Genomic DNA, 16,629 nt, shown 5'->3' on the forward strand with positions numbered 1-16,629 from the left:
TCGCACGCACGAGAGTCCGTCTTTAAATTACCTTAGCTGTTAAGAGGACGTTAAACCAATAAAACCAAAGTACAAGTTTATATATTCTATACACAAATTATGATCAGTACAAGTTTATATATTTTGTACACAAATAATCATGAGTGCAAGTATCAAACTTCAGTTATTCTATTTTGTAATGTAAGGCGTGTTATTCAGTTTATCTGCAATCCTGTATAGGAATATACTACAAAAATGTCTAAATAATTAATGCTTAGTTGATACATGTATTCATATTTACATAACCAATTCTTACGTACATTTGTAATTCATAACAATATAGTAGTTTGATGAATTGTTTGTTTCTTTTCAAGTCATTTTTTTCATTCAGATGTGTCTGATATGAATAATAACAACAAAAAATCAGATATCTAATTATATTAGTGGGTTGTCGGGTGGCACAGTGGTAACACACATGACTTTCATCTAGGCAGCCGGGTTTCGATTACCCGATTGAACGTGAAAAGGTATTGGGTCACCTGCTCGAGCACGTGGGTTTTCTCAGGGAAGTCTTGGTTATCCACTGTAAGACCCCTCAAGTGCTTCAATCCGGGCCAACAAGCGTGATTAATATAAGTTAATATAGATTGTTCCGCAGTTGTTTTAAAATAGTAATGTTTACCTTTCAATCATATTAAATATTTTTGAAAAATCCAGACAATTACATGTCACGTCATGATTAACTGTTTATGTGTCATGTTTTCTCAAACAGAATCCAAGCTCATCCAAATGCAGTGTATGTGGTGAAGGATCGCTCAGAGGACCCTTCATTGTAAAGCAGTACATCAAAGGTCGCCCGATCAACATTAAAGTCACAAGATCATTAAATCATAAAGGACATGTGGAGTTCAGCATGTGTGAATCTGCTGGTGACGTCACAGAGGAGTGCTTCAGTAATCATGTTATGGATGTTCTAAACAAAAAGACGTTACGTACTGAAGTTGATGAAACTGATCACGTGACACTTGCGCCACATGTGTCCAGTTGTGTCCACTGTGTTCTACGCTGGCGTTTTACCACAGGTCAGTATTAAATCATTTTAACCAAGGCGACCATTGCAAGATAAAATGATGACATATAAATGGTTAACTTATATTTCTTGACGTTAGACCACAGGTGGCCATGCATTATGATCACGGTGGTATAACTTAAAACATGATAGATATTTGATAATATTATTAAATTACATAATACATAATGATGCGTCACCAAAATTATGACTTCAAATATAGTTCACATTGACCATGAAGACGATAGATAGGACGGTAACAATACAAAACAAACCAATTTATAGATGTGCTTTAAGGCCATTAATTGTGACAGAACATTGGAGATCCCGATGATCAAATTGGATGTTTATTGTAGAAGGCTACTAAAAGTAATAATTGGGGATTTTCTTCCGTGTCTTCTATAATGGGGACATTTCAAAGACCGAAATGGATCTTCTGTCCCCATAGCAACACTTTGGTTTTGAAATATTTCCTTTCTATCCTCACTGCTGTCTTTCTGTGCTCTGTTTTCCTCCATAGGTGTCACGTTGACAGGCGTCCTGATAAGGCGCTGGCTTTTGCGAGGACGTTAATCCCCTGAAACAAACATATGACATAATACTTACCAATTATTCATGATGTTAATATGGTGTTATATCGGCATAGAGGAATAATTTAATGACGTTAATATGGTGTTATATTGGCATGGTAGAATAATTTTGACTGAGGGAGAAGCCCGAGGTAATGTTTTTCTACTAGGTAGATATAACACCATATAAACCAAAATGAAATTTTCATATTACACTGAGACATATTAACCTGGTACATTGACATGTAATATGTAATTGATAATTACCTAATATGAATATATATTATATCAGAATGTAAAACATACTAAAACTTTAAGATTCTAAATCAAACACATCAAATGAAAAAGCCTTTATACACAAGTATTTAAGAAAAATATAACATATTCGGCGATTTTGGGATTATTAATACATTTGATATGTAAATACAGGGTGTGCATTATTCCGGGGTCCATATAGTCAATAACAATAGGTATAGAGTCATGGAGTCTATATGGTCTCACTATTTTGTATTAAGAAATATAGTGTCCATGTGACCTGGCTGTTCCAAATTTAGAAACACTGGGTTCATATGACATATATTAACCTGCACGTTACCCAATTATAACAAGAGGGACTCTTGGCATATGTAATATATAGAACGAAATAAGATATACTTCCGACCTTAACGTTAAAATACATATTGATGTTTCACGCTACAACTTTAGAATAATATACCAATATAAATGTTTGATCGAAGGCAACCATTTTATGACCTACAACTGTAATACATAAAGATTTGTCATGGTATAACTTAAATGTCAGCGAGTGGCACTTTGTTATGATAAAGACACATCTACCGCCATCCTGGCATTAAAAAGGCGTGTCGTACTCATGACATCGGATACTATCCCTCCCTTTTAACATTAAACTTGGGCCCACTTTCCATGTCGGAGAAAGATTGACGATTATATCGGTCTTAAGTTATTCTTTCTGCCATTTCTAACATTTAAACCCATCAATAATGATGATATGGATTATCAGACCTGCCTTTTATCGTGGTGTGTTTAGGTACCATGGGGCGGTTATATGTGATAAACTGTTTTTATCCAATATCAATCATTTTTATGTTCTTTGTTAATTATCCAGTATCGAACAATATATTATAGCATCATGATGTCAATGTACCTTCCCTGCTATATTTTATAAATGTTTTGGGCTCTTTTCAGTTTTCGTTTGTGAGGATGGCTTTGGGTTCTGTTCCCTGGCCGCGATATGCCAAAGTCTATAAAATGGTTGTTGCTACTTACGCTTAACGTTCAGCATTAAACTGTATCGCCCGTTAACATTATGTGACCGGATGGGTGTCTTCTGCAGTTTGCTTCAGTGAAGTAGCACTATCGAGTCGGCATCAGTTCCGCGCTATCACAAGGAAACGAACATCAACATATAAACATACGCTCATACATGTACACCTCATGCATGCATCTCGAGGTCGTCCTAAAATCCCATAATACTGAGCGCTAAACAGTAGTAAATAGACTGGTATGTCTCGGCCAGGAGACAGACCCTAGGCCTTTTTCACAGGGGCAACTAAACGGTCAACTAAAGGTTAAAAGTGAGGCATATTCAAGCGAAAAAACAAGTAAAAAGAAAGCTTATAGGAAAGAAGAGAAAAGATCACAAATTTAGTCGCCAATTACAATCATGCAATTGGGGCAGCAGGTACAATTAGTATACCTTTCGTGAATGGCCCGAGAGGTTGGGTTTCTGTAAACGGCTTTCTTCTGTTGGAATGAACGTTTGTCTAAAGTATGCGTTGGTGAAGATGAATCAATTGTCTGTAATCTTTGAGGCTGGACCCTCAGAGATCGGAAGTGTTGGGCACAATAGGTGAAATAATTCAAATGCTTCACAGTTCTTCTGTTTCAATGACAGAACCCAGAAGGGTGGGGTCCTATGTGGAAATTTAAATTAAAATAGCTTTTTTTGTAGGAATGAGATAACCTTGGTTTGATTTAAGGTATCCATATTGGAGATAGGGTGCTCTTTAGCAATCACTTCGTCCGCTCGTCTGTCCGCCCGTCTGTCTGACTGTCGGTCCACATATTGAACTCCAAGCTGTTTACTTTAGTATTTATTGACTGATTTTCATAAAATTTGGTCAACATGTTCATTTCACAAAATCCATACTGAGATTGAAGCAAGCAAGGTCAAGGACAAATTTTCTATCTATTCACTGATGAATATTTTGTTATTCAGAATTAAACATAGAGTAAACTGATCAAATATCAAGGTCACTCGAGTCAAAGATTAAGGTAATTTGATCAAATAGGAAATCTTTTGCCATAATCCCTGGAATATTCAAGTGAGCGGTACATATCCTCTTTGCCCCTTGTTTGCATTTTGTATTGTTTTAAGGCTTATGGGCAATACTAATCCGCAAGACATGGATAATTACCACACAGAGACTAATTTGCATGTTTTAACTCCAATAGCTTCAGGTAACACCTCAGGTAACACATGCTTGTGGTTGATTCGGTCCTTCTCGAAAATAATTATGAAGTTATGCTCACCGCAATAACATAATAAGATACTGTTATATCATTGTCGTGAGCAAAGCAATCAGAATTGTGTAAACTAATGGAGATGTATAGCCTGGTCATGGTACGGTAGCTGAATATTAATAACATGAATTATAGAAAACGATAACACTTTTTCTGCAAAGCGTTGATACCGAATCCATGACATTGATCAATCTTCGGTATTTATGATCTTATTTGGGTTTTATTTCTGATTTATGAGTGACATGCATCATTCAAAGGAAGGTATCACTTAAAATCAAGTTACCGAAATAAAATGTCTTTAGCTCAGGATAGTTCTGGTAATGTAATCTGTCAAAAATCACCTGTTTGTAATGATACTGCTTCTATTATGAGCATACTTATTTGTTTGTTCTTCTTTTAGAACGATGAAAAGTCGGAAATAGATCATGCTGACTCAACTACAACACTAGGTATCTTTATACTTTAATGTTTTTACTTACATCCTGTCCGCCTCCACCCCCGACTTTACGAGCTTTTGTCTTCCTATCTCGGTATCATACCGCTAACTGACTCGGCACTCTTATAACACTGGTTTTTGTGGTGATGTTAAATGTGATGCATTGTTCTTGTTCTATTAGGGTTTTTTTCATTTGGGTATTTAATGAGTTTTCATTTTGTACGATATTCTAGACCAAAGCTGTTTTTGCGAGCCATGACGAACAATAAATCAAAAATTCGAAACGAGTTTCATAAAATCTCATATGACATGAAAACAAACAGAAAATTTCTATCACGTGCCTCAGAAAACTTCCATTTGGAAAACTGTTATAATTATATAGAAGACCGTCATTGTGTTGCGCCATTCATAATTGATGACGTCACGTCATTGTCCATATTAATTAACTCCCCATGCTATATTACACTGGCGAACAACGGCATTTTTTCGGATATCTACCGATTGAATGTTCATTGGTATTGTCTTCGTATTAGATGTAGTTGTAAATTTCATGATAATGTTTATCACAAGACAAATATTTATTTCTGTGACCAATAATTTGTCAAGTAACTTTTACCTGATATACAATGTATTCATTTTGTGAAACTAACAAACCTTTACCACACGTGCTATGTTTGTACGTAATTTGTATCTCTATACAATGCGTCATTGTCCAGCTGTTGGTATGTCTATGTTGATAGGTGTCGGTTGTCTCAACGTGATTTATTAGAAAAACAAATTATATACAGAAAAAACGTATTAGTAAAGTTATTCTTACATGTGTGTGCTGCTGGGTGTCTTCGGCAGTATGCTTCAGTGAGGTAGCACTATAAATCGGCAAAAATTCCGGCCTATCACAAGGAGACTTAACACGAACATACCGCAGCCTCCCAAAACACACATACGCACTCGCCTCACGCATGCATGTCGCACGCACGGGAGGCCGTCCTTAAATGACCTTAGATGTTAATAGGACGTTAAACAAAATAAACCAAACGAATCTTGCATTGAAATTAAGATTCGTGTATGTTTTCAAAGGAATACAGAAGGCATGCAGGATATTAGTACATTTCAATATAAGATAAGAGTTAAAACAGAGCACAGACCGATTTAAAACTCATACAGCTGTTTTGTCGTATAGAAACGTCATTGGTGCTAAGGGCCTAAAAGGTGGTGAATGGGGACTTCAAACTAGTCAAACGAAATGTCAGAATCTAGCCTAATAATGCTTCTCACCTGTGATGTACGTAATTTGTATTTACAGCATTTCCTTGCTATTGTCTCTTCGTAGTTGTCAGTTGTCCCTGTTATTCGTCTTAAATATTATTAAAAACAAAAAATTCAGTGTGATTTACGAGAAGAAATTTTTATAAACAGAAATTATTGTCAAGTTTATTTTAGCACTGTACATGAGGATTCGTAGATGCTGTAGGGGGATTATTGACACAAACACAAGATATAAACACATCCCAATAAAAATCAAAGGGACATTTGACTGTTACTAAGACTCGCCAGTGATGCTTAAAGGCTTAAAGTGTTGATACCGAGGAGGGGACCGAGTAAAATAGGCCGAGAGAGATGTCAAGATGTAGACTATTAACAAAGCTGGAACAAACGTGTGATATATGTATACGTAGTTTGTGTACCAACACTAGATCACTGTTGACCTGTCTTGACTGACAGGTGTTATTTGTCTATGATGGCGGTAGTAATGTTCCTTTGATGTTTGGAATAAACAAGGCTTTGATACCTTACAGACATATACATTGACTGTTACTGTCATTCCTGTCTGGTAACGGTCATCGACTCGTGGACTCGGCTGTTAAAAGCCTAGGCAGCTTAACGATACATTGATGTGTTTTTCGATTTGTAATTATTATGGCAGGTTTTAATTGTATAAGTGTACATAACACGGTCGCCCTGAAGAGTGCCCGTATTCCTAGATTGGCGGTCTGGTAAGCCGAGTATCGCGGGTTCAATTCATTTATTCTTTTTTCACATATTGACATGTTGTATAGAGAAAAACATATTTACAATATAATATATACAATTAATGTAGTGTTCGTAGTTGATACAACAAAACATTTTCATTTTAATCAAGGACAGATCATGTTATTAATTAATCTGATAAAAATACACATTTTCATTAGTCTTTTAACATTAGTTATATTAATTAGTTCGTTAAACTTAATAATTCGATCACCGATGAAGACACATTACTCGCTTTCGTGTTACATTATAATAAAAAAAACTTCAACTGGATTTACAGGCATAACATTTTAACATCTGATAAACGCTATAATATATAATATAAGAACAAAACATTTTCTTGTATAATTTGCGTCAAGGACCGGTTGCAATTAAGCAATTAATTGATTAGTTGATTTTGAATCATACAAAGATCCTTGGAATAACAGACAAGTTTTTGTTCATATCTGTCACATTAACCCGGTACGTGTTTAAAAACTGGTCGATTAAGAAAAAGATAACCAACACATTTTTTTATTCTATGGGACAGATATAACACGAGTGAAACTTACAAATACAATCTCTCTTGCCTAATTAAGTATCAACGATATCTTAATATATCTTATGTATAGAGACAATATCACATGTAAGTACTTTGTTCATAAGAATATCACATATGCTCTCGCCACACGCATGCATGTCGCACGCACGGGAAGCCGTCCTTAAATGACCTTAGCTGTTAATAGGACGTTAAAACAAAATAAACCAAACCAAATCATAAGAATTGTCTTAGTAACAAGGTTCCCGGATATATTGTCATAATTAGATTGGTATAATACGTTGCCGCGGAGAGGGTAGGAACGGGTCTGACATCTCGCCATTGGTTTTAATACTTTATAATCCTGAACCTATTCAAAGCTGTTTAACAATACTGATTTTAACGATGATTCGGCATGTTTGGTGACCAGATAGCTTAAATTCGACATTTTTACAGAAAAAAACTACATTAACTACTTAGATTGTAATGTCATATTAATTTTTACGATGATCCGTAAAAAATAATGACAAATGACTTCTCTATTTATCTTTTAATATATTTTTTTTCGAATGGGAATATATTTTTTGCATCTACCATTAGAATATATTTGACATGGATGACATACCAAAATGATGCATTATCAGATAGGTGTTTTACTACCCAATGATTTACAGGTGATGTATGGGGATGTCAGGATACTAACAATACATAAATATCATCGATATTAATTACCGTGGTGACGAATGGTATCCATTTAGCCGAGTCGTCATATAGTCTTTTGATTTTGAGCAGAGAAGCTGCCTGATCACTATAGACACAGACGGGTGTTTGTGTAGTTGGTAATTTTAATAAACAGGTACCCTGTTCAAAATCACAATTAAACTCCGGAAAATGATTCAGTTTATTGATAATTGACAACCACTACGCCTACACCCAATGCTATCGGAAAGATATTCATTAACAAAATCACAGATGTATTCTTCTGCCAAAATGTTAAATCAACTGAGTTTCATACTTGATTCAGGGGGTGTCGGGTTTTCTTGGTATTTCTTAGGTGTGTATTTACAACACATGTTATGATTATTACACAATCTAATCAAAAACATTTCTTTTATTTTTGTTTCATTTTTTTTCAGTAAATTTTCACGCAAAATATCTGTTCGAGTTACCTCCCTTCGTCTGCATTAATACACGTGAAATGTTCAGAAATCAATGGCCAATTACTGTTTCGCTAAAAGCTATGCCAGCTTATAAAACAGTTATTAAAAAGATTATGAAAATGTCCGGGATTTTGTGAATTTTCTGAAGTTCTAAGGAGCTGCTGTGAGATAATTTCTCATGTTTGCAAAAATGATATCAAGACATTAGGTATTAGTAATATTGGAACTCGATAATTGTCTTTGTTCGACCACATGATATAAGTCGTACAAACCTTATACTTTTGTAACGAAAAATAAGTAAATCGATTAATGATGTCTATGTCAGGCTTGTGACTTGTACATAAACAATATGCATATGATATTGAAACACAAAGTACAATATGTATGCTATAGAAAAGTCTTAAAGATCTTGTTTAATTTGTCTCATTTGGTAATACTCACATTTTTTCTCCATTTACATTATACAAATGATATTTTTTCCTTCTCCATGCATATTTGTTTTATATATGAATTAATGTTTTCGGGTAAAGAAAAATCTGAATGAAGTAATGAGCAATCACTGAGCGACATTATTTCGAAATCGAGTCTGTAACTGATTCAATTCTGTAAAGGGACTTCGTGTTCTGTTTTTTTTTTTTTAATTGCTATATTAATAATTTTCGTTTGTTCTGTCTGAACTGTCGGCCACTTTAAAAGACCAAATAATATGTTCGTTATCTTATTAAAATGTACAAATTTTATCGTTAAAATATAATAAAGTAGTAGTAAATACCCGGATTACCTTTTAGGTCATCTGACCCGAAGGGTCAGGATGACCTATAGCCATCGTGCTTCGTCCGTCGTCGTCCGCCGTTCGTCGTCCGTAAACTTTTCACATTTCAATCTTCTTCTCAAGTTCCACCAGTGGCATTAAGATGAAACTTGCCAGAAATGATCCTGAGATGGTCCTGACCAAGTGTTGTTATTTTTCGGGTTGGTCCGAAATCCAAGATGGCCGCCATAGCCGCCATTTTGAAAACACATTTTAAACTTCTTCTCAAGTTCCACCAGTGCTGTTGGGCTGAAACTTGCCAGAAATGATCCTGAAATGATCCCGACCAAGTGTTGTTATTTTTCGGGTCGGTCCGAAATCCAAGATGGCCGCCATAGCCGCCATCTTGAACAACACATTTTAAACTTCCTCTCAAGTTCCACCAGTGCTATTGAGCTGAAACTTGCCTGAAATGATCCTGATATGATCCCGACCAAGTGTTGTTATTTTTCGGGTCGGTCCGAAATCTAAGATGGCCGCCATAGCCGCCATCTTGAAAAACACATTTAAAACTTCTTCTAAAGTTCCACCAGTGCTATTGAGCTGAAACTTGCCTGAAATGTTCCTGATATGATCCCGATCAAGTGTTGTTATTTTTTGTTATTTTTTGGGTCGGTCCAAAATCCAAGATGGCCGTCATAACCACCATATTGAAAAACAAATTTTAAACTTCTTCTCAAGTTCCACCAGTGCTGTTGGGCTGAAACTTGCTTGAAATGATCCTGAGATGATCCCGACCAAGTGTTGTTATTTTTTAGATTGGTCTGAAATCCAAGATGGCCGCCATAACCACCATCTTGAAAAACACGTTTTAAACTTCTTCTCCAGTTCCATTGGTGCCATTGAGCTGGAAATGGGTGAGGTTGTCAAGGAAGGAGGGCCAACAAAGTGTTGTTATTTTTTATTTTTTCTCGTAAAAACTTTAACATGGCAGCAATGGCGGCAATTTTGTAACATGATTGCGAAATCATGGTTTTCCTGAACAACACCTATTTCAAACTTCTTCTCAAATTCCACCGGTGGGATTCAGCTCGAACTTACCAGACATTATCCTTAGATGGTCCAGACCAAATGTTGTTATTTATTGGGTCGGTCAGAAATCCAAGATGGCCACCATGGCCAACAGTGCCACTATATACTTGCTACAGAGAATGCATACTACAATAATATAAGGGTTTTAATTTAGAGTCAGATGACCGTTAAGGCCCCTGGGCCTCTTGTCTTTTTCTCTAATATCTGTAATTGATTGAATGTTTCAAGCAGCTATTGGGATTTCTCTATTCCTTGCTATCATTATCAAAATTAGCACTACTTAAATTAAAATTTCATCAAAACACTAATCCTGGTGGTCTTTATACCAAACATCTGTCGGTTTGTTTTATCGGGAAACATAGGATAGGGACCGGTCTGTGCTACTGTGGTTGTGTCCTTGGTCGAAAAACTTACCCTTATAGCTATGGTTGACTTATGGCTTATGAGGGGATGCATTGCCTTTGTAAAATTGTACCGTTTCAGCGCATTCCATGTCCATATATATATATTTTAGTCTTCCATATGCCATCACTTATTGATCACAAGGAGACTTAACACCAACATACCGCAGTCTTTCAAAACATACACACTCACCACAAACATGCATATCGCACGCATGGGAGGCCGTCGTTAAATGACCTTAGTTTTTGATAGGATGCTAAACAATGATAAACCAAATATCACTGATCTACATGTTAGTGCAGACAGGAAGCCGTCATACTAGCTAAACTATCATATAGCTGGCTGCAGCTGTTATTCGTCCCAAGTTAGACGTCGGTCCGTAAACGTACATTGTTGTCGCAATTTTACGATATTTACTGACAGGACATTTCGCGACCATTATATAATGTACGATGTAACGACATGAATATTTATAAAATTACATTTATATTTGTTGCAGATGACGGTCTTTATACCTATGTCGGGTGTGCTGATGTGGCGATCATTGAACCATTCCCGGATACGAATAGCGTTCAGTATCTCAAAAGGAAGAAGCGCCAGGCGGTGGATGCTACGTTGCCTAGTACATGGAATACTGAATCTGTGACACCATCCCCTGACATGAACACTGGTACGGCACCAGGTAATTCCTTCAACACGTATGATATGCCGGCGAGTGGACCACCATCGGCTAACATGGATGGTATTGCTTCAATGAACAATGGAAGGTTACCCGAAAGTTTCTCCTCCACAAACACAGGCGTATGGTCAGGTAGCACGCCAACAAACAACCTGGGCAAGTCGAGCAACCAGGATCATTACACGTCCTCGCAATTAGCATCATTCTCACCAAATTTCCGTAATGCTGCGGACATTGGGAAAGCGATTGATTACCACACAGAAGAGGCGCTACCCACGTACATGCCGACAAGAGTTAACAGGAGGAGGGGAAACACAGGAAACATGTTTTATGGCGGTAACTATGTTAGACAGACTGCGAAAGCTGCCGAAAATCAGGCTGAGCAGTATCTAAGCCCGGTCTCAGGTTATAGGCGCGGAGGCATCACATCCTACCGCACATCACCAGTATTCAACAATGAGTATCCGACCACACATACATCTCGGGTAAATAGCGACACAGGGGAGACAATTTTCCATTTCACTCCTGATACCGCAAATATCCAAAACAAAGAAACAGAGACACTATTCCATTACTCACCCGAGTCGCCGCGCACTCGGGCAAGTGAAACAATTCTGAACATATCCCCTGGCTCTGATGGTACTAAACAATCTGAGTCTACTCTATATACAACCAGACAAGCATCAAGTGGCCATTTAGATGGTAGTACTGGTGAATCGATCTTTCATTTTACTCCAGACACTACAAAAATACAACGTAGTGAATCATTCAGTTACCAAGGCAATGCAGAAACTAACCCGGGCGAAACAACTTCCTTTTCATCTTCTAATACCAGACACAGTTCAACCAGTTCAATTACTTCGCCCGTGTCTGAAACGACGAATTCGGATACAGTTACCAATTTGAGTGCGGGGAAAAGTGATGTAACGGACATGTACCCCCAAACTACACCTGTTACCCTTATCACCATTGCAGTTAATGAGGGGACCGGATAGGACCCAGGAAACTATCGACAATAGAACAGGGAATACCAATGTATTACATGTAGGATCAGAGAATGGGTCTACCATTGACAGTTATACCTCTTACTCAACAGACCCTGTAGTTTCGAACGGGCAAGTAACGGAAGCTCCACATATAACAATTTCAGTTAACGAGGGACCAAACAGAGACACAAACTCATATGCTGACGCTAGGACTATTAACACAAACTCACTTAAAGTGGAAGGAGAGACAACTGCAGTTTCTAATCAGGAAATGATATCGGCTACGAGGTCTTCTGGTTCGCAGCAAGGGACGTATTTAGGAGAATCAGGGAAAGACACTTTGACTTCGGAGGCTGGTGTCACGACTAAGAGGAACTTGAACGGAATCATCTATAACATACCCTCTATGGAGAGAAGCTCTGGGTCCAGTAATATTCAGACAGGCGCTTCGTATGACTTCCCCACGACAAATATTGACAATGTAGCCCCAGGCGGAGAAACTATTCTCCATGTATCCAGTGCTAGTGAAAATTCCCATTTTACTTCCGACCACCCAGGAGTTGAACGAAACACACAGATAAATGACACGAAAATGAGTCAAACACAAAATTCTGGAATAAGCTCTGGGTCTTCTGCTTCACAAGTCACAAGCTCATTAGGAGAGTCGACTATGGATAGTAATAAAGTGGTTACCAGTAATGAAAAACCCGGTATACCCGGTGACGGTGTAGCCATGCTCGGTGACTTCTCAATCGATGCATTAGTTTTAGCAAATACTAAAGTATCCAGTTCACCAGGGAAATCAAAGGAGGACCTGCACGACCCGAACGGACTTCCGATAGGAGGATTTATGGGAAACGCTGGGCTTAATGGACTAACGATTGGACCGACAGGAAGTAGTTCTGTTTCGAATACTATTTCGGATTATCAAACAGGCACTAATATAGTTACTGGACAGAGTAGCGTGGTTGACAATCAGGGATCCGGGGCTGACTATACACCTGGAAGTACAAGTGAAATTGTTTCCGGTCACAATAATGTGTTAATTAACAGCGGGTCAACACACGCCGAACAGAGTGGAAGATCTACTGGAGAACAACGCTCGGAGCCAAGTGTATTATCCGGAAGTCATTCATCCTCATTAACCACAAACACTGGCTTTATTCCTCCTGTTCCGGAAAGCCTTCGGTCTGATCTTCAGGAAAATGTAAATGGAATACCACTTCATAATGTAATGACTGCAAGTAATGGACAAGCAATGGACCAGCCTTCCACTGCGAATACGGGACAAACATTTGATTTTAGTGCCAGTACAGGTGAGAGAATAGACCAATCTTCAGGCATCTCTACGATGGATCATAGAACAGGCCACAGTACTGGAGAAACATTGAATGGCAGATTCGACTCCAGTACAACACAGACAGTGGGGCAAGGCACTGGTGAAGGCCATACGTCTGGCAATAGTATGGGACATATAACTGAGTATTCTTCAAGTCCTATTACGGGACAGTCGACAGGCCATCCATCTGGTGGGTATATTGGACAAACACAGGATCACGGTCTGGGTTCTAATATCGTACAAACAATGGACCATACTTCTAACACTGGAGATATGGGACAGGCTCTCGACCAAGGCCATACATCTGGCGATAATATGGGACAAAGAACTGAGTATTCTTCTACGTCCGTTACGGGTCAGTCGACAGACCATCCATCCGGAATTGCTATTGGACAAAGGCATGATCACGGCTTAGGTTCAAATACCGTACAAACAATGGACCATACTTCTAACACTGGAGATATGGGACAGGCTCTCGACCAAGGACATACGTCTAGTGATATTATGGGACAAAGAACTGAGTATTCTTCTACTTCCGTTACGGGACAGTCGATAGAACATCCATCTGGATTTGTTTTCGGAGAAACACAGCACCACAGGGTGGTTAATAATAACGTACAAACAATGGACCATACGGGTGGAACTGGGGATCCAGGACAGACAATGGATCAAGGCCATACGTCCGGCTACACTATGGGACAGAGAACTGATTATTCTTCTAGTTCCGTTACGGGACAGTCGACAGACCATCCATCTGGTGGTCATATTGGACATACACAGGATCACGGCCTAGGTTCTAATATCGTACAAACAATGGACCATACTTCTAACACTGGAGATATGGGACAGGCTCTCGACCAAGGCCATACATCTGGCGATAGTATGGGACAAAGAACTGAGTATTCTTCTACTTCCGTTACGGGTCAGTCGACAGAATATCCATCCGGAATTGTTATGGGACAAAGGCAGGATCACGGCCTAGGTTCTAATACCGTACAAACATTGGACCATACTTCTAACACTGGAGATATGGGACAGGCTCTCGACCAAGGCCATACATCTGGCGATAGTATGGGACAAAGAACTGAGTATTCTTCTACTTCCGTTACGGGTCAGTCGACAGAATATCCATCTGGAATTGTTATGGGACAAAGGCAGGATCACGGCCTAGGTTCTAATACCGTACAAACAATGGACCATACTTCTCACACTGGAAATATGGGACAGGCTATCGACCAAGGCCATACATCTGGCGATAATATGGGACAAAGAACAGAGTATTCTTCTACTTCCGTTACGGGTCAGTCGACAGAACATCCATCTGGATTTGTTTTCGGAGAAATTCAGCAGCACGGGGTGGGTAATAATAACGTACAAACAATGGACCATACGGGTGGAACTGGGGATCCAGGACAGACAATGGATCAAGGTTATACGTCTAGTGATATTATGGGACAGAGAATTGATTCTTCTTCTTCCGTTACCGGACATTCGACAGATCAAGCATCTGGTGGTAATATTGGACAAACACAGGATCACGGTCTTGGTTCTCATACCGTACAAACAATGGACCATACTTCTAACACTGGAGATATGGGACAGGCTCTCGACCAAGGCCATACATCTGGTGATAGTATGGGACAAAGAACTGAGTATTCTTCTGCTTCCGTTACGGGTCAGTCGACAGAATATCCATCTGGATTTGGTATGGGACAAAGGCAGGATCACGGCCTAGGTTCTAATACCGTACAAACAATGGACCATACTTCTAACACTGGAGATATGGGACAGGCTCTCGGCCAAGGCCATACATCTGGCGATAGTATGGGACAAAGAACTGAGTATTCTTCTACTTCCGTTACGGGTCAGTCGACAGACCATCCATCCGGAATTGCTATGGGACAAAGGCAGGATCACGGCCTAGGTTCTAATACCGTACAAACAATGGACCATACGTCTTACACTGGAGATATGGGACAGGCTCTCGACCAAGGCCATACATCTGGCGATAGTATGGGACAAAGAACTGAGTATTCTTCTACTTCCGTTACGGGTCAGTCGACAGAACATCCATCTGGATTTGTTTTCGGAAAAATTCAGCACCACGGGGTGGGTAATAATAACGTACAAACAATGGACCATACGGGTGGAACTGGGAATCCAGGACAGACAATGGATCAAGGTCATACGTCTAGTGATATTTTGGGACAAAGAACTGAGTACTCTTCTACTTCCGTTACGGGTCAGTCGACAGAATATCCATCTGGATTTGGTATGGGACAAATGCAGGATCACGGCCTAGGTTCTAATACCGTACAAACAATGGACCATACTTCTAACACTGGAGATATGGGACAGGCTCTCGGCCAAGGCCATACATCTGGCGATAGTATGGGACAAAGAACTGAGTACTCTTCTACTTCCGTTACGGGTCAGTCGACAGACCATCCATCCGGAATTGCTATGGGACAAAGGCAGGATCACGGCCTAGGTTCTAATACCGTACAAACAATGGACCATACTTCTTACACTGGAGATATGGGACAGGCTCTCGACCAAGGCCATACATCTGGCGATAGTATGGGACAAAGAACTGAGTATTCTTCTACTTCCGTTACGGGTCAACCGACAGACCATCCATCTGGTGGTTATATGGGACAAAGGCAGGATTACCGACTGGGTTCTAATACCGTACAAACAATGGACCATGCGGCTGGAACTGGAGATATGGGGCAAGCTCTCGACCAAGGCCATACATCTGGCGATAGTATGGGACAAAGAACTGAGTATTCTTCTACTTCCGTTACGGGTCAGTCGACAGAACATCCATCTGGATTTGTTATGGGACAAAGGCAGGATCACGGCCTAGGTTCTAATACCGTACAAACAATGGACCATGCTTACTTACACTGGAGATATGGGACAGGCTCTCGACCAAGGCCATACATCTGGCGATAATATGGGACAAAGAACTGAGTATTCTTCTACTTCCGTTACGGGTCAGCCGACAGACCATCCATCCGGAGTTGTTATGGAACAAAGGCAGGATTACCGACTGGGTACTAATAACGTACAGAC

General features: G+C 39.2%; 1 protein-coding gene across 1 annotated transcript; it reads left to right on the plus strand.

Moving 5' to 3' along the window:
* The first annotated feature begins 892 nt into the window (after positions 1 to 892).
* On the plus strand, positions 893 to 16,509 carry LOC117315290 (hornerin-like). Its single transcript, XM_033869439.1, has 3 exons — positions 893 to 1,061; positions 11,047 to 11,865; positions 12,323 to 16,509. Exons 1-3 carry the CDS (start codon positions 893 to 895, stop codon positions 16,507 to 16,509), a joined length of 5,175 nt encoding a protein of 1,724 aa, XP_033725330.1.
* The last annotated feature ends 120 nt before the right edge of the window (positions 16,510 to 16,629 follow it).

Source organism: Pecten maximus, chromosome 17, assembly GCF_902652985.1.
Source record: "Pecten maximus chromosome 17, xPecMax1.1, whole genome shotgun sequence".
NCBI classification, from domain to species: Eukaryota; Metazoa; Mollusca; class Bivalvia; order Pectinida; family Pectinidae; genus Pecten; species Pecten maximus.